This window comes from Ictalurus furcatus, chromosome 27, assembly GCF_023375685.1.
Source record: "Ictalurus furcatus strain D&B chromosome 27, Billie_1.0, whole genome shotgun sequence".
Classification (NCBI taxonomy): domain Eukaryota; kingdom Metazoa; phylum Chordata; class Actinopteri; order Siluriformes; family Ictaluridae; genus Ictalurus; species Ictalurus furcatus.
Genome location: NC_071281.1, coordinates 958,730 through 983,556, shown reverse-complemented (window position 1 = coordinate 983,556; position 24,827 = coordinate 958,730). Strand labels below are relative to the sequence as shown.

The window sequence follows — 24,827 nt, the reverse complement described above, 5'->3', positions numbered from 1 at the left end:
CTCTTCCACCCCATCACCCCATCCCCTCCCTCTCTCTGCTCAGCCTGCGTGGTGGTCTGGTTCACATTTAAAACCACATGTTGCTGTGTGTGTGTGTGTGTGTGTGTGTGCATGAGGAGTGAATGAGGAGCTTTGCGCAGCAGCAGCTTGAATGGGACGGGGCGGATATGCCAGCCTGCCTCTCTGCCACCGGCGTGCACGTGGCTGGAAGATCTGAACTCCAAACTGGACCGTTCCATCTCCTGCACACACGCATGAGCGTTTCCTCACTGTGCAACGGGGATATGCGTAGAAGGACGGAGGTGCCATTTCCAAACACCCATGCCATATCCAGGCTGCATTCCTGTTGAATCACTGAAGCAAAAGAGGAAAGGAAGGGATTTCTCCTCCGACAGAGGACGATTCAAAACACTCCCAGATGTGCGTGGCTTGTTTTTTTTACTTCAGCTTTTTTAAGAGAGGAAACTCCATTTGGCTCTTGAGGTGTCTGCCCTCTGTGACAACTCTCCTCTTCTGAACAGTGGAACCATCTGACTTGGCCGTGTGTATTTGTAAAACAGAGTAAGCGTGACCTTGAGTCTGAGAGAGAGAGAGAGAGAGTGTGTGTGTGTGTGTGTGTGTGTGTGTGTGTGTGTGTGTGTATGTGTGTGTGTTTGTGGGTGTGTGCGGTCTTGGAAAACTCCTCGAGCATTCCGCGTTTCCTTTATGTGTAAGGGGACTGGCTCTTCATAGTAAGCCGTCTGTAGATTGTACCCCAGAGACCAGGAGACGTACAACATGTGGACTCTGCTTTCCATTTGGTTTCACGTGCTGCTGCTTGCGTATGTCAGACTACTGATGTTAGCGACGGATGTCCTGGCTTCAATCAGAGTGAGTAATGTTTGTAATTCATACTCTTGCCTCCAGACAGCTACTACCATAGCACCTTACTTCATTCATGTGTACACTAATACTGGCCCATAACATGGCCAAATCATAGCTGGGGGGTATTTTATCTTATTAGATATACTTTTCATAATTAGTAGTAATTCTCATAGATTTAACATGAGTATATCAGTGATACGTATATGTATTGAGCTCAGACTGAAAAGTCACGTATACATAAACATTACTAGTGCGTGTAATAAATATTACAATCAGATGTCACCGTGAAAGTGTCGACCTGCACACTAACACCTTTTACTTAATTTTTTTATTTCACTTATTTACTTCAAAGGGATCACACAGAACTTCTGGGTAGTTAGTATATAATACAGAGGCAACACAATTTCTGCTCATCCTGCAGTGCTGTACCTCTGTGGGTAACAGAAAATGAGCTAACATGGTACCGGACCAGATCTTATAGGATTTTACTGGAAGTTCAGAGTCTTTAGAGTTTGCTGTGACCCATCATTCATTAGCCATACACGTTGATTTAATTACAAAGCTCATTTATTTCCCATCCACTAGTGTATCTTCATACGTGCAGAGGATTTAATGCATTTCAGGCCCCGAGTGCCTGTAGGATTGTTTAATAATACCCGAATCGTAGTGAACAGAGCATGCGTTTTACTCTTTCACATCTGTCAGTCTAATCCACTGCTACTCAGACAGAGGATAGAGAGATTTCATTCATTTCATCCACATGTGGTCTGCAGAGGCTCTGAGTCGGTATTTCCAATCCCTCATTTATCTACTGTAGGCTGTAGATTACAATCATTTTGTGTGCATGGTAAAGGATGTAAATAGTCTAATTAAGTGTTTAATACTAATAATGGTGTCGAGGAATAAAGTAAATACAAGACTATATTTTTTAGTAATATTCCTCTGAGCCCGTCATAGAACCTTAGTTCCAGTGGTTGTGGGACGCTCTCTGACATTAGCAAATTTGGAACAATATGGATGATTGACATCATCCAACGAATGGTAAGGTTATGGTTAGGGATGGTATTTCAGATAATGAAGGCACCAGATGAAATCCAACCATATCTTCTTCACTTGGAATGCATACAAATTCCTCATATTACTCATCAACACCTGCAGCAGATTCGAATTTCCATGATCGAGATTAATACAGAGTATATGTTGACCCTAACCATGTTAAATGTGAAAATAATCTGTCGTTAATGGAGCACTGAGAAACAGATTTATGATGGGTGTGGGAGATGAACAAAAACATTTATCACAACTATAGCATGGAATAGTGGGGTCTACATTTGCAGACTAACATTGGTGGCTCATCTGTAGGGGCGAGCAGGGCCCACGGTGTGTACTGGCTGTTTAATCTTCATGATTACTTTATTCACAACTCCATATGTCTTTTGAGAGACCCCAAAGATTTAAAAAGAATGTTCCATTGAGACACTGATTAGCCTTTCAAATGTTTCACAGTCATGGGGCAGCACACTCATCGCCCTGTTTAGCTCCATAGGGATATTATTGCAACAAGCTCTATTAGAGGCCCAATTGGGCAGGAATCACACTGCTCTGTGCTTGCTCTGTGAACATTTTCAGTGGAGGAGCAGTCCTGGTTTTTACACCAAATTGGGCCAGTTTAAAACACTCTGTGGCCATCAAGATCTTGTTGCAGAGCAAATAATCTGAATTAAATGATAACTTTCCACAAACAAAGGGACAGTACATGTGCAGACAGTGTGTCTACGATGTACAGAACCGTTTCTATTGTAAGATATATTGCAAAGGTTGGGAGAGGATAAGGGGGATTATAGAGTGGATAATGTCTATACATGAGAGATACACGTTCAGCACAGTGACCATGTTTCACATTTAAAGACAAAGAAAAAGAATATCATTACTCCTGGTTAATCTATAAGCTGTCCTGTGGGTGCCTTGATGGGAAACACGTCTGCTGTATCAAACACAGTTGAACAAAGGTATGTCTAAAACCTCTTCAAACGAGCCGCATAGACTGTCTGCTGGATGACCGCATGTCCTCGACTCTCAACTTATGACAGGGTTACTCTCGACTTGAATTGTTTTGAGGCTGCGTCATGATTAGTGTCCTAGGGTTAACTGAGTCAACCCCCAGCAGGCTGCTTTTAAAACAATTGAAAACCTTTATCTTCTAATTGGGCAAAATGTAACTGCCATCCTTCCACATTTATTGACATACTGCCTCTCAGAGCCTCCCACAATATTTTTGTCTTGATGGCCCAGTGGCTTTAAGTAGTCTACACTGACAAATATGCATTTCCATTACAGGATTAAGAGGAGGAGACTGTGGGCTGCTTCAGAGATAAGAGTTACTGCTGGCCTTTTGAACTTCACGTTCTAGTTGCTTGTCATTGATTAGATAGACAAAGTCCATCTGAAGAACAGAAAATGTGTGATCTCCAGATCACCAAAAGAGGCTAGCAATGGAATTAGAATTTGAGGCTAGCAATGAGAATTATAGTATATGGGCCCTACTTATGTGTGCTTAAAGGTGAATGACCTCAGCTACACTATATGGCACTCATACTATATGTGGGCCATCAACAAACACAACAGTCTGGAATGCTGTAGCATTACTATTGCCCTTCCCTGGCCCAAATTCTCTGGTTCCTGGTAGGATATGGCAGAATGTGTCTCATTCACGTTTATAGCTTTTAGCCAATGCCTTCATCCAGACCAACTGATAGAAGTGCTTCGTAGTCTATAGTTCACTAGGTCAGGGAATAAGAGTACCATCAGTCTAAAAACTCTGTTGGGAGGATAGTACAGTAGGAAAAATAACACAAGACAAGGATTAAAAAAGCAAACAAACAAACTAAGTGCTTGGTGAAGTGGCACGTCATTAGTCTTTGTTTGAACACAGCCAGTGACTCAGCAGTTCGGACGGCCAGAGGAATTTCATTCCACCACCTGGGTGCCAGAACAGAGACAGGTCTTGATGCATGTTTTCCTTGTACCCTGAGAGACGGTGGGTCTAGTTGAGCAGTGCTAGATGCACTGAGGGAGCATGGTGCACAATGTGGTGTGTGATAAATGCTTTAAGGTAGTTGGGTGCTGGTCCATTTTTCTCTTTGTAGGCAAGCATCAGTGTTTTAAATCTAAAAGAAGCTACAGGAAGCCTGTGGAGGGATGATAACAATGAGCCAGTGTGGGGAACACTTGGGGAGGTTGAAAACTAGTTGTGCAACTGCATTCTGGATTAGTTGCAGATGTTGGATGGGGTGTAGGGACAAACCTACCAGGAGCAAGTATCATTAGTCCAGTTTTAAAAATGAGAAGGGACTGAACAAGCACCTGAGTGGTCTCTGTGGATAGAAATGGTTGGATACTCCTGATATTGTAAAGGAAAATCTTGCATGAGTGACTCTGTTATGTGCTGTAAGGTGAGAAGGACTGTTGGTTGCCCAAGATTACCACAAGTTTGTGTGCACTGACAGATGGTGAGATCTGAGAGTTGCCCAGGGAGATCACAAAATCTTGGAATGGAATTCCCATCCAGGGAATTATAACAGCTCTGTCTTGCTGAGATTTAGTTTCTGATTGCTGTTATCCATGAGATGTCTGAGATCCCAGAGAAAACGTGAGTGTCTGAATGATGAAAGGAGAGGATGAGTTGAATGTCATCAGCATAGCCTGTGTGGCTCAGGTGGTAGAGCGGGTTGTCCACTAATCGTAGGGTTGGTGGTTCGATTCCCGGCCCACATGCCAAGTCCTTGGGCAAGACACTGAACCCCAAGTTGCAAGATGGCAAGCTAGCGCCTTGCATGGCAGCTCTGCTACCACTGGTGTGTGAATGGGTGAATGAGAACCAGTGTAAAGCGCTTTGGAACCGCTAAGGGTAAAAAAGCACAATATAAGTGCAGACCGTTTACCACAGCCATGGTATGTAAGCCCATGCAAGGATATGACCTCACCAAGAGAACAAGAATAGAGGGAGAACAGGAGATAACCAAGCACTGAGCTTTGTGGGACACCAGTGGAGAGTCTACTTGGAGCAGATGTGGATCGGACCTGCCTGAGTCATTCTGATGCCCACTTTTGCTTGGTGCCTCCGTTACCTTAAAATCACTTTATTATTATTATTATTATTATTATTATTATTATTATTACTACTACTACACCATTATTAGCTGCTGCACAAAGATTTTCCATTCTCAGATGTCCTCCCTTTACATTTGAAAATCCTGAAAAATAGTTATAAGTCACTGCCCTTAGCCTTTACACAAGTTTTTATTTGACCGTTGACCATGTGATCCTGTGGAATGTATTTTTCTGAAAAAGAAACCACAGAGCATATTTTGTTTCTTCCAACCACTGCACTGTAAACAAAACCCCCCAACCTTTTAGAGTCTACAGGCACGCAATAAAAAAAAAGTTTAGTGCTGAATGATTAATAAATAAACGATTGTTGGGCCTCAATCAATGTAAAGCTGTCAAACATGCGTCAGTATGTACTGAATCTTCTATTAAAGGGAACACACCTTCTGACTGTTGTGAAGTGCAAGCTGAGCCAATCGCTGGGACTTAAAACCTAGTTCAATATAGTTCAGGTAAACCCACCACCAAACAGGTTAGCCTCACAGTCAAAGTTGCCATAGTAACTGACCTAGATAAACTGATAAAACCTGGATAAAATAGATGAACTTGTTTCTGGAATGAAAAAATCTGGATTTGTCCAAACTCTCTGTTAACAGATCACTGGAATATCCCTTAGATCGCAGTGTATTCTGGACAAGTTCTGCTACCTGAAGTCTGTAATGTTTACTTTACTTGGGCTTCTATGATCATTTAGCATCGTTATCTTGACCTAATGAAGTACTGAAATGGAGTCTAAAGGAAAATGATGTAGGTGTGTTAAAAACTGTAGTGGTAGCTAAAGGCGTTTGCCTTTGAGTGCTAGCAGAAATATTTTAAACACTCCCATGTGATAATGCCAGGTCTCCAAGTCAGTTTTAATGATAGGGATAACTCCCTTTTCTTTTTTACTTTTAATCTGTTTGTTCCTTTAGTTGATCTTTCTTTGTCTATTTTTTTTCTTCTCTTCTATTCCTCCCATCCCTGTGAAACTCAGCTGCTTCGCTTGTGACTTTCCCATCTCACAGATGTATGACAAGATTCCGTGCTTGCTGTTCTTGTCCAAGTCAGATCCACCCAGCATGTTGCAAACACGCTGAAAGCCAGGCCAGTATTGTTATTTGCTTTGAAGCTGTTTAATTTGCAGGATATGGTGTTGATTGATGATGGAGGGAGGGCTTGGCCTGCTTGTTGTGGTGGTGGTGGTGACCGACTCAACTGAGGTCTCGCTGGTATTTAGGACAGAGCTGATGGCGCTCGAAGAGGTTTGGCTTTGGCAGTCATTGTGTTGGGTTTTGTTTCTGGCATGCCACTGGGGCACTCACATTTTAAGACTTAATTGGAAGTATAGTGTGGCTTTAGGCTGAGGTTTATTCTTGTTGTTGACCTTTATAATTCTGTCTTTGCTATCTGCTCCTTCTTTAGTAAGAGTTTCTCTAACATTTTGTTGTGTTGTAAAGTGACAATATGGTTGCTGTTTTTCTGACCCCATGTTTACACTCAGCCCACCCACCCTTCCACACTTATCCCCTTACTATAAGCTGTGCTTCTTGGATTAAACATGAGCCTGTGATCAGCCTTTATCAATTATACTTTTTTGGGAGCTTTTTTATATTCAAGATCCCAGATGGCCACAGCGCTGTTCCCACATGCTTTATTCCATTTCAAAATGATTTAGTGTGTCTGTTTAAGCTCCTCAAACCTTCACTAAGTCGTTAGTGTGTTGATTTGAAGCTGGGAAATCATTAATGTCTGATTTGGAATGAACTCCACAAGCTTAAAAAGTGGTGCTACTTGTTGTTTGCCAGCTCGTGGTTATCTCCATTTGTCAGTAGTTGATGTCATCTGGGATTTTGCGAAAGCATAGGCAATCTCTATTCATACTGAATTGTTGGCTAATTTCCTAACTGCTGGTCAGTGAATTAGTCCATTAGTTTTTCCTGCACATCTAAACAGGTCCAAGGGGAAATGTGTTCCAAACACTGAGCTAATGGAGTCATATTCCAGCATGCATCCTTGTCCCAGCTGTTTCGGGTGGGCTGCTCTCAAAGGATGATCTGTGTGTTTGTCTTGTTCCAGATGCTGGTTTGTATAGGAAAAAGACGGAGACAACTGTTCTGAGCAAATCTAATTTGTGACTGATGATAAAGTATGTAAATGCAGAAACATCTGCTGCTTGTACCTGCTGCATTATAGGTTGACTCCCTAAAAGTTTTAATCCTTTACTGAAAGTAACAGTGGCTGCAGTTTTTTAAAGGACCAGTCAGGAAGTGCTGAGGCTGTATTTACTGAAGCCTATAAGAACATTATGGCTGGTTGGTGACCCACGGACCCATGGAGGCATGGACTTCACAAAACTTCTGAAGGTGTGCTGTGGTATCTGGTACCAAGATGTCAGCAGGAGAAACTTTAAGTCCTGTAAGTTGCGAGGTGGGGCCTCCGTGGATCGGACTTGTTTGTCCAGCACAGATGCTGAGATTTGGACTGAGATTTGGGAAATTTTGAGGCCAAGGTAACAATGTTCTTCGAACCATTCCTGAATATTCTTTGCAGTGTGGCAAGGAGCATTATCCTGCTGAAAGAGGCCATTGCCATGAAAGGGTGCACTTTGTCTGCAACAATGTCTAGGTCGATGGTACGTGTCAAAGTAGCAGCCACATGAAATCCAGGACCCAAGATTTTACAGCAGAAATTAATAGAATTTCCCAGAGCATCACACTTCCTCCACCAGCTCACCTTGTTCCCACAGTGCATCCTGGTGCCATCTCTTTCCCTGGTAGGCGATGCACACACCCTGCCCTCCACATGATGTAAAACAGAACATGATTCATCAGACCAGGCCAACTTTCATTGCTCCATGGTCCAGCTGGGATGCTCATGGGCCTATTGTAGGCACTTTTGATGGTGGACAGGGGTCTGCATGGCCACTTTGAGCAGCCTGCGGTTGCGCAGTCCCGTACGCGGGTAGATGTGATGTACTGTGTGTTCCGACACCTTTCTATCATTAACTTTTTCAGCAATTTGGCCTACAGTAGCTCTCCTGTGGGATGGATCAGACCAGATGGGCTAACCCATGCTCCCCAGTTCACCAGTTATCCTTCCTTGGACCACTTTTGGTAGGTTCTAACCACTGCATACTGGGAACACACGACAAGACCTGCCGTTTTGGAGATGCTCTGACCCAGTCATCTAGCCGTCACAATTTGGCCCTTGTCAAACTTGCTCAGATCCTTACGCTTGCCCATTTTTCCTGCTTCCAACACATCGACTTCAAGAGCTTACTGTTCACTTTCTAGCTAATATATCCCACCACACAGGTGCCACTGTAATGAGATAATCAATGTTATTTACATCATCTGTCAGTGGTTTATTGTATTATCAGTGGTGTATTTACTGTATATGTGCTGTTTTAGATGTTTGCAAACCCAAACTGGGTAACATGTAGCATTAGCTTTCTTTAAATGAGCTACAGTTTTGTTTTTTTTGTTGTTTTTTTTTTCAGTCTTTTGTGGTTATACTCACCAAGTGTAGCTTGTCCTACTTCTGAATGCTAACTCCCTCATTTGTCCTGGCCAGGGCTGTGGTGGATCCTGAGCCACTCCCAGGAACACTGGGCACACTGAAAGAAAATAAAGATTATCGTTGCACATACAATATTCAATTTCAGTTCAATTCAGTGAGATTTTATTTATATGCCACTTTTTAACAATGTAAATTGTCACAAGGCAGCTTTACAGAAATATATACAGTGCTGTGAAAAAGTTCTTTTCAGTCCGGATTTTTTATTTGTTTTTTTTTTTGTGTATATCTCATACTGAATAGTTTTAGATCTTCGACATAAAACAAAGCCGACCTGAGTAAACACACAATACAATATTTTTATGTGTATTTTTTATTGACGCAAAAAAGTTATCCAACACCTATCACCCATGTGAAAAACTAATTGCCCCTCTTAAACTTAAAATCTGGTTGTGCCACCTTTTAGTAGCAATAACTACAATCAAACGCTTCTGATAACTGGAGATCAGTCTTTCAGTTACTTCTAGGACTAGGATTTACTCCTACACTTTGGATCGTTGTCTTGCTGCATAATCCAGTCACGCTCGAGTTTCGATTTACGGACTGAAAATCAGACATTCTCCTTTAGGATTTTCTGGTAGAGAGCAGAATTCATGTTTCCCTCAATTACTGCACGTTGCCCTGAATCAGCAAAGCATCCCCACACCATCACACTGCCTCCACCATGCTTGACCGTAGGTATGATGATCTTTTTGTGTAATTCTGTGTTTGGTTTACGCCAGATGTAACAGGACCCTGTCTTCCAAACCGTTCCACTTTCCACTCATCAATCCACAGAACATTCTCCCAAAAGGTTTGAGGATCATCAAGGTGTGTTTTGGTGAAATTCAGACGAGTCTTAATGTTCTTCTGGGTTAGCAGTGGTTTTCACCTCGCCACTCTGCCATGGAGCCATTTTCCCCAGTGTCTTTCTGATAGTGGAGTCATGAACAGTGACCTTTATTGATGCAAGAGAGGTCTGTAGTTCCTTTTGATGTTGTCCTTGGCTCTTTTGTGACTTCCTGGATGAGTCGTCGCTGTTGGAGGAATAAAAAAGTTCTATTCTGTTGAAAAAAGTTCTATTTAAGTGTTGATTTGATTGAACAGGTCTGGCAGTAATCAGGTCTGGCTGTGTCAAGTCCAGTTGAACCCTGTTATCAGTGCAGTTTCATAGATTTGAAGAATTAGTAACAATATACGTTCACACAGGCCAAGTTAATATTGGATAACTTTTTTGCTTCAACAAATAATGTCGTTTAAAAACGGTATACACAAAAACAGTCAAAAAAAAGTCATCAGGATAGGAGCAAATACTTGTTCACAGCACTGTAAATTCCGCTATAAATTTTACATTTATAAATGTATTCCTAACGAGCCAGAGACGACTGTGACAAAACTCCCTGATAACTCCCTGAGACGATGTGAGGAAGAAACCTTGAGAGGAACCAGACTCAAAAGGGAACCCGTCCTCATCTGGGTCCTAATTTCCCTTCTATAACTGTTATACTATATAGTCAAAAAGTGCAATTGTGTAAACAGGAACTTATGAGCTGATGAGCAACTTATGAATCTGAACATCAGAGTCATTTCTGGATTCATTATCGTTTTAACTTGAAGTCTGTATTGTTGACATTATGAACTGTTCAGTTAAGGAAACTCGAGCGCAAAACTGTTTGCAGCAGTTGCAGTCCTAAAGCTATCCAAGGAAGAACAGCTACAGCCATCTTTACGGTTTCTATATGGAACCATCCACAGTAATCTCACTGATCTTTAGGCTGTCCATGCTTACATGACATAATATTGTTATTATTTTATTCAAATATTTAAAAAGATGCAATGTGACATCATATCCCTGCAGTAAGGTCTATATAATGCAGTATATAACTATATTATGTATATATTTTACTGCACTGTATTTGCAAAGGTCACAATAAAGGCTATCATTTTTTATTTACGTATTCATAAATAAACCTCCATGGGTAGTGATATTGTGCTCGCTCTTCTTTTTGAACACACATAACATGCCCTTTTTGATCTGTTGAGGGGAAAAAAATAAAATCCGTGCATCCCGAAAGAACTTTCACTCTGTTCTCAAGACTGCTGCCAAAAGTCATGAAGCAACATAACTGGAGTTCTTGTCTTTTTTTAAGATCATCCAACTGGTGTTAAGAAATTACACTTGCTTCTGCTGCTCTCTTGTGGTGAGAATGAGTGCGGTCTTATAAAATCTGCTGGTAATAATTTTGAAAACATAATAGACCATTTTTGTTTTCCCTTACGTTCCCAGTCCTTGTGCCACCTCATTCGTGTTAATGCCTTACTATAATCATCTTTCTGCAGGAAATAAACCAGGAGAAGTGGGAGAAAGACATCAGGTCAGCTGCAAGCCTGGATGAGCTGCTCATGTTGACTGACTTCCCAGACTGGAAGCTGTGGAGGTGTCGTCTAAAGCTGAAACATGTTGACTCGGCCTCCTTCCCAGAATTCCGTTCGCCCTCAGTGGGATCGCACAGATTCACACGCTTTGCTGCCAACTCTTACAGCCTGGAGGTACTCAAAGGTAGCAGTACAGATATATAAACACACACACACACACACACACACACACACACAAATGAGACCACACACATAAACACAGATCAAACAACGAAACATTTGTCTCTAATTACATGTGGTATACCTCGTTACAAATTAAAAGGAAATGAAAAAAAAAACATTTGGATGATGTATGAACTGGGAAGGGAGTCAATAGACTAACTGAAGGACTGAAAAAAAAAAAAGTGTGAATAGTGCAGTGGTGAATCAACAATGAATACAATAAATTATTATAAGTTTTATATATATATATATATATATATATATATATATATATATATATATATATATATATATATATATATATATTACTGTATTATATGAAATATATGTCTCTCTCTCTCTCTCTCTATCTATCTATCTATCTATCTATCTATATATATATATATATATATATATATATATATATATATATCAATCTCAAAGATTAGGTTTGTAAACATCTTTGTGTACACTGTCTGACATTAAGAAATGGATGAAGCACCATACAAACCAAACTATAGATAAGGCTGTTTATACAGTACATACTGAGCTACATGATAGAAAAGAAATGGCATTGTGAGGTCAACAAGATCTAGAACACCCCAAAGTGATGATAAAAATAGCATCAGTCAGCAATGTCTGAGCACTTTATAAAGCTGGACTTTCACTGGATGGCAAAAAGGAAACCAGTAGTCATCAAGAGGAAAGGAAAAGAAAAATCGATGTATTTTATTATCTTTAAAATAATGTAGTGTACCTGTACAGTGGGTAATAATCATTTGAACAACATATTCGGAAAATTACTTTTAAAAGGCTATATTCAAAAGTTTACAGTTTAACAGTATATGGAAAAAAAAAAAAAACCCTCTGTGCCCTAGAGATTGAAGCTTTGTTGAAAGAATCCATATCGTTAATGTATACTGTGCTTTGTTCTAGCCATTGATGAAGAGTGGCAGAAAACGCAGTGCATGCCCCGGGAGACGTGTGTAGATGTGGCTCAGGAGCTCGGCACTAGCAACGACATGTTCTTCAAGCCACCATGTGTCTCCGTGTTCAGATGTAGTGGCTGCTGCAACAAAGAGGGGGTCACGTGCCGCAACACCAGCACCACCTATGTTGATAAAATAGTACTGATCTCTCTTTCTCTCCTAACACTTTCACTCTTTTTTGTTGTTGTTTTAACCAATTGTCCATTGTACAGGATGCAGCCTAAGTCAGTTATGGAAAGGGTACAGAGCACACAGACTTGAGTGTAATACTCAATTATTAATTCATTTGAGTGAACATAAAATAGTCTTCAAGGAAATTACTCAAGAGTAAGCAGGTCATCTGGTAAAGACCTACCTGAGTATTTACTTCACAACGTTGCGTATTGTTTGCCAATGAATATGCCTGCAATTGACAACTAATGTGAAAATGTCCTGTTTATCTATTCTGTTCTTATGTTCTCTAATCAAGTAAGCTGTGCTGAAGTGACCACCACCTCAATTATCAACCGTATATAGTGGATATTTAACAGTCTACAGTTGGAAATTGCAAGATTTTTTTTTATCTGAACAAAAGGAAACACGATCAATCATGTCAAATCTTCGTTTTTCCACCTTTAATGCGGCATGGCATCCAACAGAATGAAACTGGGAAACAAATAGAAATGTTTCAATGAAAAAAAGAAAAGCACACGCCTTAATGCATCTTTGTTAAAGCGCCTTCTGCTTGTAGTACAGCACTCGGTAGATTTGCCTGACTTGATCTCATATGCAAATCTTAATTTGGCAGATTTATTCTACTCTTCCTTGCAGAAATGCTCCAGGTCTGTCAAATTGTTAGGAAGTCTCCTGTGCACAGCCTTCTCCTAAGTGATTCCACAGGTTTTCAATAGGATTTAGATCTGGTCCCTGATTGGGCCTTTTCAGAATGTTGAAGCCATTCCTTTGTTGACTTGGATTTGTGCTTTGGGTCATTATCATGCTGGAAAATATATATATATATTTTTTTCCTCTTCATCTTTGGCTGTCTAACAGAAGCCTGAAGTTTTTTGTGCTGAAATAGATTGGTATTTGGGCCTATCCTTGATTCCTTCTATTTTGACTAAAGCCCCATTCTCAGCTTAAGAGCAGCAGCTTCATAGCATGATGCTGCCACCACCACCACATTTCACCACATGCTTTGGGGTTATTTAAATGGACTTTGATGTTTTTTCCCCCCATTCTGACTAGCCACCCTGCCCACTAGCCCAGAAATGAAGATTAGAAGAGACTGTTGTCGCATGCAGGAAGTGAACAGTACTTGCCAGATATTTCCGCAGCTCCTTTAGCGTTGCTGTAGGACTCTTAGCAGCCTCACTGATAAGTTTTCATCTCGTATATCTTGTCAATTCTGGAGGGAAGTTCTGTTCTTGGTAATGTTACTGTGGAGCTCCATTTTTCCCACTTGTGCTATAATAAACTCCACATGGCCTTCAGTGTTCCATGGTAATGTTTTGGAAATGATTTTGTACCACTGTCCTCACTGATACCTTTCGACAGTGAGACCCCGTACATGCTTTGTAAGCGCTTTACATGTGAAGGCTTTAGCAGTTGGATGAAACCAAGAGGATGTCTGGAAAGTCCTACAGAAACAGGCGATCTTTATTTGGGGTTAATGAAAATCATGGCATTGATGACAACAGTATGATAATTACTTTTGAACCCGAGTCGGAATGGGATTGGTTAATTCTGAGCACAGTCGCGTTGCTCGTTATAAAATGGTGTGCAGCCAGGTTATTATGAGTCTTTTTCCTTTTTTCCCCTGAAATGGGTCTGTTTGTTTTTCACTCGAATTATTTTGGTTGCTATATTACATTAAAGGTAGAAAAAGATTGGACATGATTTATCTTGGTTTAATCACAAAATCGTGTGTAGACCTTTTTATTTATTTTTTTTATCCACTGTGTATAAAGATTTATAAAGTTCAACACCAAGTCTAGTCGAGACGTAACTGGCCATAACTTAATTCACAGACTCTTATTCTTAAAAATACTGGGCTCTGTTAATACTCTTAATACTCTGTGAATGGACCAAGTAATTTGTGACCGGCATATTTAGGCGTCGTTCAGCTGTCTGAAAGGATTTTTCAAACTGCTAAAACTATCATATGTAATGACCAGCTTGGCATTTTAATCTTAATGATCTTATTTGTTTAATCTGTGTACGCCGTTTTACAGGTGTTAATCCTTTAGGAAGTATTTTTTAATAGTTAAAAGCATTATAATGTTGTTGCCGTTGGTTATTAGTAAGATAATTGTCGTTGGATCTGTTCCTTTTAGCTTCTGAGTGTGGTGCCGTTTAAGTATGGGCCTGAGCCGATGCTGATCAGCGTAGCTAACCACACGGCGTGTAAATGCCAGGAACCGCAGATGATTCGCAGACAAGCTCTGCCACACAGGAAGAGCGGGTCAGTATCGGCTTCATTATCTCAAATTAACACTGTGCCTTACGTCAGTGGCATCATATTTTGTCTAGTGAGTTTGAGATTGATATTTATTCTAAATGTTCACCAAGAGATGCTAGAAATTTTTACACAGGTCCATGGTCTGACTATGGGCCCGACAATCATTTCAGATGCACTTCTTAATCTGACAGCTCCACATGACAAAGTAATAGTAAATGGAGATAGTGATTTCATTAAGACAGTCTGTTTCTGGAAGAGATCTTCTAAACGTCTCCTAGATCAATTAAGGCTGTGAACATCCACAAACCAGCCCCTTATCGTCTGCACAGTGTCAGATGTGTGGTGTGCCAAGCTTCATCATTGAACTCATTTCTGTGTGCGTGTGTGTGTGTGTGTGTGTGTGTGCGTGTACACACGTAAAATCCAACCACAGGTGTTTTCCCATTCGCCAGTCAGAAGACTCCAGAAGACTATGTGACCGAGGGCTCATATGGGACTGTGTGGAGGATCGGTGTGTACCTTATCCCTCCAGCAATCAAGGTCAGAAAAGCATGCAGCTCACTTTCATTTGCAGTTTAATTATATTTGGCAGGAAGTCAGCAGGAAATCCACTAGATGTTGGTTATAGGACATTCATATTATAGCTTGCTTTAGAAAGACTTGTACTCAGTTTTAGATTTTATAAAAACATTATGTCCCTGGGTGGCATGGTGGCACAGAGGGTAGCGTTGCTGCCTGACCGCTCCTGCGTCCCCAGTTCTATCCTGGGCTCGGGTTTCTGTTGTGCATGTCCTCTGTTGGTTTCCGCTGGTTTCTTCAGTTTCCTCCCACTATCCAAAAACATACAAGTGGGCCAACTGGCTCTGCTAAATTGCCCCTAGGCGTGAATGTGTGTGTACACACGTGTGTGAATGGACTGGCATCTCATCCAGGGCTCTGGATCCACCGCAGCCCTGACTAGGATAACGCGATTACTGAAGCTAAATGAATGAATGATTACTTGCATGTCATTTTAATCTTGAGAGCAATTCGAGCCCTTTGTAAATATGAGAACCAGTTAACTGCTATATGCATCTCTGATACATTCACCAGATTTCGCAGGAAGTTCTGAGCTGTTTCCTCAGCAATTATGTTTCATATTGATACTTTCGTGCTTGGGCGTTTTGCTGATTCTTGGCTTTGCACTATCCCTGTGCCTTTATTTGTCCATGACCTTTTGTGGGCCAACTTTGGAATAATTCTCTCTCTTTGTAAATACTTCTATATAGAATAGAAGGCTTCATTGCAAAAATTTGGATCCAACAGTACTGGGGAAATTCCAGTTTGCGCCCTCTGTGTTATGGGAACTTTTGAGGGATCACACCCAACGACTACAGAGAATTTCAGCCACCATAAAAGAACTGCTGAAATCTGCTGAACCTCCCCAAAACCATGCACAATGATCAGTCATCTTAAATCATGAATCAATTATTTGAAGGGATGCTGTCTAAGCCCCCTGAATGGAACAGGACCTAGTTCTTGAAGCACTACCCAAAAAGTATGAAGAAAAATGCAAGGGCCTCATAATGCATTGTGTTATTCTCTTATCTCTCTTTATATCTCTCACCTGGGCTCACCTGGGCCATGGTACTACCTGACTTCCTGCAGATTAGCCGCAGGAAGCAGTACCCCATTCTTCATGTGCCACTTAACAAATCCAAAATAAGATGGCATGTTTACTAGTTGTGATCATTCTACAGTAGATTGGTTCCTCAAACAAACCTTAGAAGTTAATTAATAAAGCTGGATTGAGTTATCGGACATAAACGCTTTCCTAGCACTAAATTAAAATGCTCAGTTTAACCTTGTTTATCTTGAATACGCCTTCTGCTGAGCAGTTTCAGCACATTCGGTGTCCAACAGCAACTAAATACAGGATCAGGCCAAATACAGGATCGTGTCAAATCATCAAACAAGCCAATCCAGCTCAATAATGTGTAAATGAAGAATGGAGCCCAGGTGGCATGAACCTCTTATGAACTGCCAAATAAAAATAACCACGTCTCTCAGTCACAGTTGATTCAGGTCTGTCTCTGCACAGATCAAGCACATGGGCATTTTCCAACCGATCCATTTGAGCGAGAAGAATGTTTTTGAGGTTAAGGATATCCTGAAAAGAGAAGAAATGCAGTGTGAAGAAAGGACTCTTTATTGTGGTGATGGTGCACATTTCTATGCTGAGAGCCAGTTTTGAGAAAACAAAGGCACAATTTCCTCTTGTGGAAAATAGAAAGTGTTGTGTCCATCTGTTCGCCCTTGTCCTTATTAACTCCATTGTGTATGATTCAGAAAATTGCAGTGGAGCCATGTGGTTATAGTGGCATCTTCTTTTAAAAAATGAAAAGAAACTTGAGTTGAGAATTCAGAGAATAATGAGTTTCTGGGATTTACAATAGCCATGTAACAATGTAGGTACTGAAGGTGCAGAACATCTATTTATCAGCCTGAGTGACCAAGGAAACTTGGAGTATGTCAATGCCCGTCCCTTTCATATTCACCTACAGACCTGACTCAAAGAACACCACAATAGGCCACTGCATTGCCAAGACAGCCCTCAGGAAATACAATTAAGCAATCAGTTTTAGTCAAGGTCAAACAGCCTCCTCAGAAATGGACAGAGTGTTCAGAGCACAATCAACTAAACCAGCAATAAACTTTCTTTTCCTAAGGTTGCAATGAACTAGTAGTATGCACACCATTCTCAATTCAAGGTACCCTGGCCTTCACATCATCACCGTTATTGTAAAAATTCATTCATGGTGGACATCCATTGATGCATGTGCCATAAATCACTGGAGGTCCATATACCACTGGAGCTGAGACTTTGGAAGTAGCATTCATTTTGGCTTACTCTATATGGATTATGTGTGACTCCAAGCAACAGTGAATGTTCTGTCTGGTCAGCTTGGAGGCTGAAGGCGACCTTGTGGAACTTGTTGACTTCGCTGATCGCTTTTCTCATCATGAAGCTTTACAGGGAGCATCTGGACCAAACATCTTCAGATCCAGATATCTTACATGCTTTCATTCCAGCTTCCTGTGTGATTTTCAAGCAACATTTCTTTTGTGAGCATTTTAACATTGAGTTGTTGTTGCCTTTTGGTTTAATATTGCTTTAGTCTGTGTAAGCTTATTTTGCCAACTCTAAAACGTATTTTGCGATCTTATTTGAATTTAATTTTGTTTGGAACGCTGTCGTTGGACATGATTCAGTAAATCTCAGAACGTGGATTGTCACAACCATATCGACAGGCTAGTTTGTGGGTTAAATCAAGTTTTCCATGGCCACAATTCCTGTCAATTATCTTAGAATATTTTTAGATTACAACCCCAGTTCCAAAAAAATTGGGACAGTATGGAAGATGCAAAAAAAAAAAAAAAAAAACAACCCAAAAAGAGTCATTTGAAAATTCAGTGCACGTTGTACTATATTGAAAACACATTATTAACACATTATTTGACTGTGACGCACTCCAAAAACGTTGGGACAGTCAACTGTTTACGACTGGAGTGAAGACACCAGTTGGTTAAGTTTAGCAAGTGGAATTTTCCCCCATTCGTCCATCATGCATTTCTTCAGCTGCACAGCTGTACAGTTCCTTCGTTGCCTTATTTTGTGCTTCATAATGCGCCACACATTCTCAGTGGGAGACAGGTCAGGACTGCAGCAGGCCATGCTCGCACCCGCACTCTCTGCTCACGCAACCATGCGCTTGTAATCCGGGCAGAATGTGGTTTGGCCTTGTTCTGCTCTGGATGGCAGCGTATGTTCCTCCAAATTGTCTAAATATCTTTCTGCATTAATGTTGCCCTCACAGATGTGTGTTACCTATACAATGGGCACTGACACACGCCTATACCATGGGTACTGACACACCCCTATACCATGTGCACTGACACACCCCTATACCATGGGCACTGACACACCCCTATACCATGGGCACTGACACACCCCTATACCATGGGCACTGACACACACCCATACCATGGGCACTGACACACACCCATACCATGGGCACTGACACACCCCTATACCATGGGCACTGACACACCCCTATACCATGTGCACTGACACACACCCATACCATGTGCACTGACACTCCCCTATACCATGTGCACTGACACACCCCCATACCATGGGCACTGACACACCCATACCATGGGCACTGACACACACCCATACCATGTGCACTGACACACCCCCATACCATGGGCACTGACACACCCATACCATGGGCACTGACACACACCCATACCATGGGCACTGACACACACCCATACCATGGGCACTGACACACCCCTATACCATGGGCACTGACACACCCCTATACCATGTGCACTGACACACCCCCATACCATGGGCACTGACACACCCATACCATGGGCACTGACACACCCCCATACCATGACAGACGCTGGCTTTTGGATGCAGCGGCGAATGGTGTCGACTGACAAAGGTTTACCAAAGTATTCCCGAGCCCATGTCAGGATCTCATTACAGACTCATGGCAGTTTTTAAGACAGTGACATCTGAGGGATCGGAGATCACACGCATTCAGAAGTGGTTTTCATCCTCGCCCTTTACACACCGAGATTTAACCGGATTCCTTGAATCTTTTAACTATATTGTGCACTGTAGAAGGTGAAACGCCCAAAATCCTACCGATTTGTCTTTGGATTTTGGGCATCCAAAAGCGCTGACACATGTGTTGGCAGATTCTTGCTCTTGAAGGACTAGGTCTTTTTTGGATTCTCCTTATATACTATGATTAGACGATTGCCCCACCTGTCTCACATCACCTTCTAATTCCAACTCGTCACATCGCTATTAGTCCTAAACTGCCCCTGTCTGAATTTTTTTGGAACATGTTGCAAGATAAACATTTATCTTCAAAAAACTATGCAGTTGATCAGATAAAACATCAAATATTTTGTTTTTTTATGGTTTTTAGTTTAAATACAAGTCAAAGAACATTTACAAAAATCACTCCTCTATGTTTTTATTAGCATTTTCCATTCTGTCCCAACTTTTTTTTGGAATTGGGGTTGTAATTTTCATAAAACTCATTTTGGGGGTGTAAGGCAGGATCTTCACTGCTGTGCTTTCAAATGCATTGTCATTTTAATGGAATGCACTAAGCTCTGCATTGGGAGCCTAGTGGACAGGTCTACAGGTCAACTTTTCAGAATGCTCTACTAGCAAATATTTGTGTTGCAGTGGAGCAGTTATCAACCCGATTCTGTAATTACCTTCTAGTCTTTTAAAAATACATTTAACAATTTTGCTTTAGTTTTTTTTCTTCTTCTTTTTTTTTTAAATCAGAAGAGGTGTACAGGGTTGAAGGGACTGAGTGTAATGATTAACAGTCTGTTACCTTTCTGTTTCAGCAAAAACTCCTTCCAACACAAAGGCAGAGGATTGTGAAATTGACATAGAAAAATGTGAATGTATTCCCAAAGAGGTGACATCCACACGGAGATATGCTCCATGTCTGTGTGCAGCCAGGAGGAGGCAATTCAACCATACGTCATGCAGGTAGCAGTCATTTCTCCACATCTACAATGTGCTCCACTAATATTGGCACCCTGGGTAAATATGAGCAAAGAATGCTGTGAAAAATTGTCTGTATTGTTTAACCTTTTGAACTTTTGTTTAAAAAATTCACAAAAATACTCTGCGCTCATGGATATCAAACAACTGCAAACAAAACACATGTTTATGAAAAATATATGTATATATATATATATATAGCCGTGCAACAATTATTGGCACCCTTTCAGTCAATACTTTATGCTAGCACCCTTTGCCAAGATAACAGCTCTGAGTCTTCTCCTATAACGCCTGATGAGGATGGAGAATACATGGTGAGGGATCTGAGACCGTTCCTCCATACAGAACCTCTCCAGATCCTTCACATTTCAAGGTCAAATAGTGCTTGAAGATAATGTGAGGCCATCTGTCCAAAAGTTCAAGTTGAACCGAAAGTGGACCTTTCACCAGGATAATGATCCTAAGCACACGAGCAAATCCACCAAGGAACGGCTCAGAAAGAAGAAATGGAGGGTTACGGAATGGCCGAGACAAAGCATTTGAACCCCATTGAAATGTTGTGAGGGGATTTGAAAGGGGTCAGTACAAGCAAGAAAACCCTCAAACATCTTGAAAGGACAGCTGAAAGATTGTTGCATGGAAGAGTGGTCAAAAATTCCAGCTAGTCTGGTGGATAATTATGTAAAATGCCTATAAGTAGTTTTTCTGCTAAAGGGCACAATATGAGCTTCTGAGGCCAAGGGTGTACTTACTTTTCCCACAGGTATATGAGGTCTATTAATATGTCTGTTGCATAAATGATTGAAAAAGTGAATTTTTCTTGTGGTTTTCTTCAAGTATATCATATCATATATATATACTAGAGATGCACCAATGTATGGTCCGATAAAGGCAATTTTTCCCTCTATGGGCCATTGGTCGATAGTTTAAAAACATCCGCTGATCAGGGCTGATCATATCCTGTCAATCAAAAGAGGGCGGGAAAACACATGGATGTCATGCTGTGTGTAAAGACGATATCTCTTGTGTGGAATGAGGACAAACCTGCAGTGTGTGATCTCTGTAATCTCTGCACTGATGATATTCCACACCGGACGCTGCAGCAGTGAAGCGGGAGTTCCAGCGCCGAGTCGAATTTATTTTTTTGCCGCGCTGCTCGAGCTGAATTAAAGGGCCGGTACACTGTTAAAAGATGTACATGGAGATGAGGTGATGAAGTATATATTACACAGAAAAATATATTTGTAGAGTCGTATATTTCATATCCAGTGAATGTTAAGATATAAAAAGTGGATGTTATATATGACCAGTGTGATGTTCATGATGAAGTAGAAATGCTTGTGTGTGTGGAGAGTGAATGTGAGACTAACAGGAGGATTTTTATCATTCAGTCAATGTTCATATGAATGAATAACATTCAATAAGTTAATAATCTTACTTTAATCTTCAGAGTCGAGTTCATGTGTTCATGTTCATTAGAGTCATGTGTTTTGTGTTGATGAGACCAGTTACTGTCAAACAACGTGCTGAAATGGAGAGAATAAAGTTTTTATTTGCATTTCTTTCAGAATTGTGGAATTAATTATTATTCATTTATAAGAAGGTATAAAAGACAGAACTATCGGTATCGGTATCGGTATCGGTCGATATCACTCTGAGTAATCGCTCATCGATATCGGCTGAGAAATTTAGTATTGGTGCATCTCTAATATTATATATAACTGTCGTACATTATCTGTGATATTCAATATATTTCCCGTGTATGCATTCCTTTACAGCTGCAAGAGAAAGTGAAAGCATACACACAATGCATTCATCACACCTCGGACAATCTGCTTCTGCTGGAGCTGCGATCGAAGATACATTCTAATTTATTTACAGTTTTATTTATAACACTGCTTTATGCACACGAGTATAACATTTAACCCCACTTTTCACATGACTGTGTTAAATCACTTAACCTCAAATAAAAGAACAATCCCAGCCTAGTCATGATATGTAAATAATATACTGGTTCCTGTGCACTGAATATAGTAAAATATAAAAATGTCCTACTATAAAGAATGGTATGTTTGAAGTTATTTCATGTGATGCATGAGAAGCATATTGTGGATGTGCATATGGTACAGTATATGATATTTAATAATTGTGTACATAGTAAATTCACTTCAAACTATTGACCAAACATTTTCATATTGAGTCACACAAAATATGATTTAGTCATGAAAAGCTTATTTCGTATATGTATTCAGTGTGATTCAGAAAATGTTGGTTTTCAGTGTGAGACTAAGCCTTTGTGGATTATTTTATTTTATGATGATGGGACATACAGTAAATGACCATAGAATACACATTATAATGTACAGACCTGGCCCAATGAAGTGCAAGAAATATTTTATTGATCTGTTTGATGTGACGCCATATTTATGACTGAAGGATTCTGGAGTTCCTGACCGGCATTTGTCAGAGACAGATGTGTAGAGGTTTTATGTTTAATGTTTTTGTTTCTTGCTTTACCAGTGGATTTACTGAATAATAAATATCTTCTTGTACAGTACGTATCTGCTGGCCATATCTACACATCTACTAAAGCTACACAGTTCACTGGCTAGTTTTAACCTGCACGTAACACTACCACAAACTTTTGTTTCAGTTAATAAATCCTGAAAAAGTCATCCTGCTGTTTATTTACCAGACCAGAGAAGACCATTTTTATTTTATTTTTCAAGTGCCACAGCTTAGTTTTGCCAACCTATCCAGCAGTGGGTTTCTCTGCTCCTTAAAGCGCCTTAACGTTACGTTAAACAGCCAGGTCCGTAGGTATTTGGACGGTGATTTTTGTAATTTTGCCTCGGTACACCACAGCAATGGATTTGATATAAGGTTTTAACAAAAGTATTGCATTAATTAATTTTATTTGCAGAGTCCCTCCATTTTCACAGGCTCAAACGTAATTGAACAGGCTAACTTAATCTTAAGTATTAGGATTATTTTTAATACTTGGATGCAAATCCTTTGCAGTCAATGACTGCCTGAAATCTGGAACCCATGGACATCACCAAATGCTGCGTTTCCTCCCTTGAGATGCTTTGCCAGACCTTTACTGCAGCTGCCTTCAGTTACTGCGAGTTTGTGGGTCTTTCTGCCTTCAGACTTCAGTACGTGTAAAACTTGCTCAGTTGGGTTGAGGTCATTGGACATTTAAGAACATTTAATTTCATTGCCTTAAGAAGCTCTGGGGTTACTTTTAAGGTATGTTTTTTGGGTCATTATCTATCTGTACTGCGAAGAGATGTCCTATCTGTTTTGCAGCATTTGAGCAGAAAGTATAGCTCTGTACACTTCAGAATTCATCCTGTTACTTCCATTAAAAGTCATTGATAAGTGCCAGTGACCCACTTCCACTGGCAGCCATACATCTCCATGCTATAACACTTCCTCCACATGTTTTACAGATGATGTGGTATGCTTTGGAACACAAGCCCGTCCTTTCCTTCTCTGTACTCTTCTCTTCCCATCACGCTGGTACAAGTTAATCATGTGTCAGAACCGGGCAGGCTTTTTTTGAGAGGTTTTTTAGCAAGTCTAATGTGGCCTTTCTGTTCTTGAGTGTTTGCAGTGGTATGCTTCTTGAGGTTCATCGTCTGTATTTACACTCATGAAGGACTCTCTTGAATGTAGAATTGTAGACGATGATATGTCTACCTCCTCCAGAGTGTTCCTGACTGTTCTAGTATCTGGGCCTTAAGCGGGCTAATTGGCAGTGAATCAGCCACACCCTTGAACAGCACTGTCAGTCTGACGCTCAGTGATCTCGGCCACACGTTCACATTTGCCCAACAGTTCTGAGACACTGGTCATGGTGTCGAGGATGTAGTTGCTATAATGCTATAATGGTGATCTTTACAATCACACCAAGCTTAATGTAACTTTTTCTTTTTACACTTTTAATGCTACGAGTTGTAGACATGTCTCTATTACAGAAGGCTTTTGTTGACCATCTCCACTTCTGACAATAAACTCTTTTCTCAAGATGTGTACCCGTGTGTTGTTTTCTTTGATTTGAACAGATCACAGTCGTTGCTTCTTTCACTTGTTTCAAGTCTGAACCAAGCATATGAACCTTTTTTTCTGAACACTTAATGAAACACTGTCTGTTTCAGTTGATGTTTTATTTCATGAACAGTCTCTGTTCATCACATAACAATATTTCACTGCCCTGTAAATTGGCTTACCCAGTTCATTAGAGGTGTAAATTACTTTAGGTTGCCGGACCCCAACAGAACATCTGATTAGCTCTGCTTCATCCTCAAATTCATTTGCTTGTTCACTTTTCATTTCAGCAACTGGTTCCTCTAACTCAACTTGTTCTCTATGTTCATCTGCAGATTTGGACTCCACATGGACTCACATACTGAGTCACATACTCACAGAGCCCATAGAAAATGGATCATGAACAGCCGCTCGACTACCTCGGTGGCGGTGCGCCGCTTTAGTTGAAGCCAACATTTGGCGAGGCGGGGAAGCGAATCCATCTGGGCTCAAGGGGTGGACACTGGGTGGTAGATCCAGCGATGGAGCTCTGCCACCGGGTTTTGTGGGCAGGGTAAGAAGATTCTTGTGTAGAACTCGTTGTTGTCCATCTCCATTCAAGGGCTGAATTACA

At 40.8% G+C, this 24,827-nt stretch overlaps 1 protein-coding gene across 1 annotated transcript; it reads left to right on the top strand.

Annotated features, from left to right (window-relative positions):
- The first annotated feature begins 328 nt into the window (after positions 1-328).
- On the top strand, positions 329-24,201 carry vegfd (vascular endothelial growth factor D). The gene is made up of 7 exons (XM_053616880.1): positions 329-870; positions 10,906-11,125; positions 12,079-12,269; positions 14,447-14,574; positions 15,005-15,111; positions 19,999-20,146; positions 21,940-24,201. Exons 1-7 carry the CDS (start codon positions 778-780, stop codon positions 21,953-21,955), a joined length of 903 nt encoding a protein of 300 aa, XP_053472855.1. The 5' UTR covers positions 329-777; the 3' UTR covers positions 21,956-24,201.
- Positions 24,202-24,827: the final 626 nt, after the last annotated feature.

Coding starts and splice junctions, on each gene's coding strand:
- vegfd (XM_053616880.1), top strand. CDS start 778: ATGTGGACTCTGCTTTCCATTTGGTTTCACGTGCTGCTGCTTGCGTAT. Junction 871..10,905: donor ATGTCCTGGCTTCAATCAGA/GTGAGTAATGTT, acceptor ATCTTTCTGCAG/GAAATAAACCAGGAGAAGTG. Junction 15,112..19,998: donor TTATCCCTCCAGCAATCAAG/GTCAGAAAAGCA, acceptor TTTCTGTTTCAG/CAAAAACTCCTTCCAACACA.